At 44.4% G+C, this 8,417-nt stretch overlaps 1 protein-coding gene across 1 annotated transcript; it reads right to left on the bottom strand.

Moving 5' to 3' along the window:
• Positions 1-2,775: 2,775 nt before the first annotated feature.
• Positions 2,776-8,078, bottom strand: ACRV1 (acrosomal vesicle protein 1; the record flags this gene model as incomplete). Its single annotated transcript, XM_082629519.1, has 3 exons — positions 2,776-2,900; positions 3,657-3,770; positions 8,015-8,078. 3 exons carry the CDS (start codon positions 8,076-8,078, stop codon positions 2,776-2,778), a joined length of 303 nt encoding a protein of 100 aa, XP_082485645.1.
• Positions 8,079-8,417: the final 339 nt, after the last annotated feature.

The following is an 8,417-nucleotide window of genomic DNA, read 5'->3' as shown; positions in this document are numbered from 1 at the left end:
TCACAGTTCATATACCTTGGTAATCAGAATTTGAACTATGTCATGGAGGGACTGGTATTATTTAACTAATGCATGGTAACTGAAATACGTGCATATTGGGTGTGTGCAAAGTGAGGACTACCTGCATGTATTTTCTTCACAGTTGTCTTCAGTTCATACCCATTCTTCCTACCTGAACCCACAACAATCTTCATGAGTGAGATAAGTCATCACCGCCTCCACCCCAAATAGCACCCTGACTTCTGCGTGGTCTCCGTCTACCTTGCCCACCCTCCAGAGCATCCTGCGCATGAGCATCCATGTCTCTGCCTCAGTCCATGGTGGGGTGAAGTGAGGCAGGAAAAAGGCCAGGGGACTCAAGACTTCGAGTGTGTCAGGTCCTCAGCAGACATCATGAGGATACCATTAGCAACATATTGTGGCTATGTTGCTGGGAGAGTCTGGGAGACTCTGAGAGAGTCTGAGAGAACATTTCCCCAGACTCCCCTGAAAAACAAAAGTCTCATCAACTGAGGGTTTACTCTGAGAGCCTGTGACACCCCCTGGAGTGGGGAGTGTGGTGGAAGAGCACTGAGCTTATCAAAAGACACTGATAGTGGACCTGCTATGCCAACAAGTGGCCCCTGCTTCCACCGAGAGCCAGTATAAGGTCAAAGCCCCAGGAGAGCTGGGCTTTGGAGCAGCAGCCTGCTTAGGGGACCTCTTTCCGAGGCCAGTGGACAGATTGCTAGGGCTGAGTGTGGCTCTGTCCTGTCTCCTGTGTGGTGAGTACTGGGTGGGTGGGAAGTCTTGTAAGCTGGTGACTCTGGTAACCTGGTAAGCTGGCTCAGCGGCTGGCCACCGAACGAAGGTTTGCCTCTTGAAAGCCATGTACTGCATTTTCATTATCTTTTTGTAAAATACATTCTTAAAAAATGAAACAAAACACAACAACAAAAAACTATAACAGAGTGATCAGCTCACCCCAGGTGTCCCTGGGACTTTACTGACTTTGGCACTGAAAGTCCCACATCATGGTAAACTCCCTTTTCTCAGGCAAATTTGGGATGGTTAAACATTTATGTACGTGATAATAAACCTGGAAGTATAGAGACTAAAATATTTATATTGATTAACTCTGGTTAATAGATTATTGTTTATTTTAATTTTATTATACATGACCTTATATACTTTTTTTTTTGAAGTCCAGAAAAATGTGGCTATATTCACAGCATAGTAATGGTAGCAATACTTCCTATGGACAGTGCACTGTGAGAGTTAAAAGATATAATGCATACAAGAGTACTGCTTTTGATACCTGCAACTTACAATTATCATTGTTGTCTTATTATTGGCTGCATCACGGAAATATATAATGCTGAGAGCAGACACAATCACAAGGACTGGATACATTTTAGTGACATTCAACACCTTTGCACCTTTGAAATGCACCTTTGGGTGAAATATTTAAACATCAAGCATTGGTGGATGAAAAATGGGTACTTAGTGTGCCAGAATAAGATCACATATACACTCTGCTTCTTATTCTAAAGATAATTCCACCACTCAGAATTATCTTCAGTCTTCTGTCTTTGCAGATGGACTTTCTCTGGTTCTCCATCACATGGATGAAGATGGGCACCCCATAGCAGCTGAGTTTCATATTACAGTTCTAATCACATTCAAAGAATTAGACTCTAAAATCCAATAACAAATTGCCAGGAAAGAGAATTTTATTGACTCAACTTGGGTCAAGTGTGCACCACTGATCCAGTCAACCCACACCAGAGGAAAGTCTTCTAACGTCCACATGGTTTGCACCCTTGAGGAGATGTGTCTAAACCCACTCTCCCACCCAGCCTGTGGCATGTTTTCTGTGAATACAAAAACAAGCCATGGTGATCCGGAGACCATTATCAGGTGATAACCAAAAAATGCAGAAGGCTGCAAATAAGAAAAAGAGTTTATTTAGAGTTCTAAGAATTGCATTTTGGGAGGCACCGATTCGAATGGCAACTCAAATGTGCTCCAGGGGGAACAGAAAATAGTGGGGGCTTCTAAAGGCAAAAAAGATATTCCAGAGAAGTAACATAAGTTATCTTTACAAAACTACGATTGGTGCCGGCAGACTTTCAGTCACTTGCTGGCAGCACATTGGTTGCTGAGCTGTGGTCTCTAAGGCGTAGACAAGTTCCAGGTGGTCTCAGGATGGATGGGTCCAAAGTTTATGTTGGGTTTAGGGATGGCTGTGTGTAAGTTCCACTTCCTTAATAGCCTCCCACCTCCATCTTAGATCACTTTGACATAAGTGACTCCATTTTTTTTTTTATTTAAGCCACTTATACTTAAGAGATTTGTGTTACAACACCTAGCCCACTCAACTAACCCATCATTTATGGACTCCCCTCACACTTCTACTGTTTTCAGCTTTCAAAGACTCTCCCTCCTCCTTCAGTTCCTGCCCCCAGAACACGCAGAATCACAAATGCAGCCTTCCACAGACGCTGCCTTTTTAAGCAGCAATCAGTGTGACTGATGATTAGGGCCTGAAAAGGGAGAAGGTAGCCTTGGACCTAGTTATGTCCATCAATCTTCACCCCAATTTGGTTTCAAGAATTATCCCTGGGGCATCTCGCAATGAAGTAAAGGAAAGGGGGTCTGAAAACAGAATGAGTCTGAGGCTGTTTCTCATAGGGGACCCATATTCAGATCACAGAATCTTGGAGACTGTGGTGGTTGAAATGGATCCTAACTTAGCTTCATCCACCACATCAGGGCAAAAGCTGGGCCCCGTCTTTAGAACTTGTTGCAGAGAGGTGAGTCATGGCAGCATCTAAATTCCACAGCAACACTGAGTTTAAAGAGCTTCATAGGAACACATAGGCTGCTACAACCCTGGTATCCATAGGAAATGGTGTCACCTGGAAAGGGACAGAGAAGAGGGTAAGTGAGGCCCCAGAACCCAGGCTGCAGGCCCATAGGTATGGGACCCAGCATATCCTGGTATGCAGCTCAGTAAATATTCCTAACGAAATCACAGGATCAATGCATCAACCAAATAATCAAGAATGAAGGGAAAATAGCACATTCTATGGAGGACTCGTGCTCTTGGTAGGGAGAATGTCTGCCTCCTGGGAATGAGATGCTGGAGGTAGGCCCCCCTAATGGGCTCACCTAAAATAGCTCTGCAAGCTCTGTATATTAGAGCTCAATCCATTCCCTCCACACAAGAGAGGGTGAATAGAAATTGCCCTCTCCACCCTGACCATTTCTCCCCCAATCTATGTCCCTAGTTCCCCAAAACCCGATCACAGTCAGGTCCCACTCAGAAGAATTTCAGCAGCCCAGTTCCAGTTACCCTCAGGAGCTAAACTCCCTACTTTGCTTACAGGTCACCATCCCAATTAATAGTGAGTGGCAGCCCAGTACCACAATGAGATGAAAATGTTTCACTAAGTTAAGAAAAGAAAACCAACCCCTTTTCTATGCAGTTCCTACTCCCAGGGTTCCTGAGGGATCACTTCCCTGAGTCCTACAGGCACCTGGCCTTCTTCTTGGGGCCCAGGCTCTCATGGTGTCCCATGGAGGGTTCATACTATCCCCCCACCCTGAACACCCACTGCCAGCCCCTAACCTCTGGCAAAGGTCACCCAGGAGACTTCTCAAGCCCCACCTACCTTCGTAGACCTTCCTCAGGAAGCAGTGCTGGCTGCCTTGAGTCTGGCAGAAGCTTTTCCCGCTCTCGCAAACCCCACTGGCATTGACGCGGTGACACTGGAAACATTCTAGAGCTGGAAAGTCAAAGCAGCACAATAAGGCTCTTCCGGCCTAGCATCCCGGTTGCTCAGGAGGGAGCACACTTGTGACCCAGGTTTGCCTGGACACTGACCAGCTCCCAGCGCCTGAGGAATGTGCTGAAAGCAGGTCATTTCTCCGTGCTTGGCTTACACCTGGGAGGAGGCGTGTGCGCCTCTAGGCACAAGGTCTGCACCTGAGCAGAGGGCTCTGCCTGTCCTCCCAGGGATGGGCTGTGCTGCTGGAGGAATGAGGTCAAGCCCTTCACTGCAGCTCCATTGACCCCACTTGCCAACTGATTATCACCCCAACACCAGGGGGCACCACTGAAGATGTTCCATGTGAATGGCATCTGCAGGAGCAGAACAGGTGATGGTTGGAGTTGCGAAGGAGTCGGCACTGCCCACCCCTGCTCCGTCCTGGCTGCAGCTTCACAAAGCCTCCCCTCGCCCTCCTTCACACAAAGCCCCACCCTCCACTCTCCCTTTCATCTGAGGAGTCGGGCTTCGGGCTCCGAGGAGAACGCCAGGACTCAGCCTAAAAGGAGAGCTGAAGGGGGCAGGTAGGGGAGAGAAAGGACGGGTGGGAGGAGGGAGATGGGAAGTAAAAGAGAAGATTGGAAGTAAGGGAGTGAGGCAAGCCAGGGGGAGACTGAGGAGAGTAGGAGAGGAGGGGAGGAAGGAAGGGAGGAAGGGAGGGAGGGAGGCAGGGAGGCAGGGAGGGAGGGAGGGAGCTTCCGGACAAACACTTGCCCTGGAGCCTCCTCCTTGGGATGAGCACCCAGTGGTCCCTGCGCTCCCTGAGTTATTCACCAAACAATGAGCACCTGACATGTGGGAGGCACAATTCCAGGTGTTGGGAATTGAGTGCTGAAGGAGCAAGGAAACATGCATTCCACTTATTTAAACACTAAACAAATAAATGGGGAAAATGACTGACAATGAAAAAATAAGAAAGGTTATTCCAGGTCCTGGTGACTCGTGAAGACGATGAGATGGAGGAAACATGGAGGAGACAGCGTGGGGAGTCCTTGGGGAGGCAGAAAAGCTTTCTCACGGGTGATTTAAGCTCAAACCTGAATGATTTTTTTTTTTTTAAGCTGACTACTTAAACGGCTGGGAGAAGTTGGGAAACTGGTTCCAGGAAGATCCACAGGCAAGTGCACAGAAAGATTCTGAGACGGAATTAGCTTGGCCAGTTTGAGAAACAAAAAGAGCAGCACAGGTAAAGTGGAAAAGGGTGAGAATGTTATAAAGTGGGACTGAAGAGGTCGGTAGAGACCAGACCATAAGCACGTATCCGCTTAGACCCGCAGTGTTGTACATGGTATCCACGGGACTTACATGGCTGTTGAGCCTGTGAAATGCGGGTAGTCCAAACAGATGGACTGTAGGTCAATTTCAAACACTTAGCACACAAAAAATTTTTAATTGCTCATCAGTAACTGATGTTGATTACATGCTGAAATAATATTTTAGAAGTATTGGGTTAAATGAAGTGTACTATTAAAGTTAATTTTACACATTTCTTATATTTTTAATATGCCTACTAGAAGATTTAAAATAACATCTGTAGTTCAGTTTATATCTTATTTGGACAAGACAGTTTAGGCCATTGTAAGAACTGGGATTTTACTCAAAGTTGGAGGAAGCCATCAGAGGTTTTTCAATAGAGAATGACATTAACTGATTTATGTTTTGCAGTTTCACTCTGGCAGCTGTGCAGACAATAGATTTTAAAGAAAGAGAGAGTAACAGAGGGCTAGGAAAGATGGTGGAAACTGGAAGGAAGCCACAAGTCAACTGAATCCGTGCAAAATGTGAGAAATTAAAGGTCAAGTATAAATGAAGTATTTATGTGGGAAACAGCCTGGGAAACCTACAGCAGAACAAATAGAAGGTCATTTCAATGTGCTTGCCATGGCCTCATCATTTTTTATGTAGTTTAAATCTGAAACTATACATTTTTTAATTTACTCACACATTTTATCTTGCAATAAAGCTTTTCACTGGAATGAACTTTGAAAAGTGCACACTCAATAGAAAACTGAGCACTCAATTCCTCTTCCTCTAAACTTAATGATGACTGTATAACTTGAACAGCCTGTCTGTCAATATTTACCATCGCCCCTGGGCCTGTGCTGTCCCTGATCCCATGAAAACCTCCTAAAGATACAAATCTGCTTAAGAATTTCAGTGGCTCTTTTGAAAGTTAGTAGTTATTTGAAGAAGACTCTGCCCTAGGGTGATGTCACTTGTGCAGCTGCAACAGAGGCCTCACGTATCACTGACTGAAGCAGGTGTAATTCCCATCTCCCTCCCCGTAGCCCTCAGCCTTCACCTCCACATGCTTGTGACTGCAACACTTGTGACTCTGACAGGGGGCTGTAGGACACACTCACTGTGCATACAGGGCAGCTGGAACAGTGGAGAGCAGATGCCCCTGGGAGCATCCCGCTCCCAAGAACAGATGGGGAATCGGTGGATGAATACTCCAACTTTCTCACCCATGAGTTGGATCCTCTACACTGTCCTCCAGAATTTCCAGCAGGATGGATTCCATTTGCTCACCATGGTGTCCAGCTTATTAACTTCATTGCATATTCTGTCTGACTTCCCCACACCCCTCCTGGTATATCCTGGGATCACCTTCCAGACAAATGATTTTTACTCCTATCAGCTTCAGAGGGAAGCACAAGCCAGGGTGATGGATTTTCATTTAGATCAAATGTGTGTTCTTCTAAATTAATTGTTTATATTTTTTTATTCTGAGTCTTCTTGTGCTTTTACAAAACAAACAAAACATTGACTATTAACAGGCTGATTCCGTTTGCTGAAGAAGGACATTGGAAACAAATGATACCTGTTAATGCCAATGATCATTCCAGTTTTCAATCAATCATGGAATCAAATAAAAGTTATGAAAGTATATTCTGTAGAAGGTAAAACACCTGACTTTTTGTGAATGCTATAATAAATTTAATTTAAAAGTCCACATAGAACATAAAATCATTTCTTTCTACTGTGAAAGAATAAATACAAATGCTGGTAGAATATAATATTGCAGAAAAAAAAAAGTTTTTACTTAATTGAGACCCAGAGAGCAAAAAATGCCCTTATAGTTGGTTTTGATTCACACATAATTCTGAATTGTGTCCTGTGTCCAAACCAGATAGTATATGACTATAAATAAATATATATGTAAATACTTTATATATTTTAATGTTATATATTATAATGTTAAAATATATAATATATATAACATATAGAATATGTTATATTATGAATTATATATATGAAAAAATATATTTTATATATTATATATGTATGTGCACATACGCACCCACAGGTAAAATAACTGAACTGTAAAAGTTTTGTGATGTGGAATAAAAAATAGTCTTTAGCAAAATTTCTCCCTCCTCCTTGTCATCAAGCAGATCTGAAAATGGTTTAGCTTCTAAGGAACTACATTGTGATTCAATCTAAGTGTGCTACAACAGTAATGAACATTTTGTAAAAGGTCCTGCAAATATCAGTTGCATTTTGGTCAGGTAGTAGATTTTCTGACTCCATTTTTTGATGTTTCACAGCTGGCAGCCTTGAAGTCTCTCCCCTGTGCCCCACATCTGGGCCTCAGGAGCTCCCTCCTTTACCACTGGTGGGAGTTTCAAACCATGCAAGCCCCTACCTGAATGCAGGAACCCTTGCCCTGTCTGTCCCCCTCACCACCATAGAAATTTGAGTCTCCTTTCTCTGCTCCCTCAAGCCATCTTAAGACACCTGGCAGTAAGCCCTGTTCTCGCGAGAAAGCCTCATTAGGTAAGTAATAAACCTTTTCATACTCTCCTGGTGCATATGTGACATCATCAGTCTTGACATCTGATCCAAGTTTGGGTAAAGGTCCATCCTGTTTCTACAGTATAACCCCAACAGTTTGAAATCTTAAAGTACTCAACAAATGGAGTACCCAAATATTTCAGCTTTCAAAAATATTTAACCAGTTGAAGTTATGAAAAACAGACTTTCAAGCAAAAAGATATTGAAATGTATTCCTACAAAAGCAGAATGCCCCAGATTAAATTGTAAAATGTATATGGTCATCTTATCTGTTGGACATTCTAATGCCAAGGCAAGCAGACAAAGAGTCAAAGAGAGAGGCAGTGCCTGGAAACATAACCTGCCACTCACCCAGGTTCTCCTCAGTCCCCACTGCCCTCCTACATGCTCCCCAGAGGGCTCACCTTGCAGGAATCCCAGCAGTGAGGACAGGACCACCACCAGCAGCATCAGGAGGCACTTACCCATCTCTGGATTTGGCCCCAGACCCAAAGATTTACAGAAGGCAGGACAGAACCACAGGCCTTGAGAGCCTCTGAGATATGGCTTTATAATTCCAGGCTGGGAGGAGCAGCCAATCGCAGCCCAGGCAAAGGGCTGTACTTCCCCAGACAAACAGCAAACAGGGTCCCTGAAGGAACTGGGGCCCTGCATTCCTTTCAGTGTTATTGGCCCTGCTCACCTCCACTGGCCCTACTGAGGGAGCCAAGTTATGTAAGAAGAGCTGGCTCTTTTGTGTCTCCATTTCACAATTGTAAAATGGAAGACTAGAGTCTGACTTACATTGCCTAAGGATTTGGGAATTCA

Source organism: Mesoplodon mirus (genome assembly GCF_964341445.2).
Source record: "Mesoplodon mirus genome assembly, chromosome: 7".
Classification (NCBI taxonomy): Eukaryota; Metazoa; Chordata; class Mammalia; order Artiodactyla; family Ziphiidae; genus Mesoplodon; species Mesoplodon mirus.
This window is presented reverse-complemented; position numbering and strand designations above follow the sequence as displayed.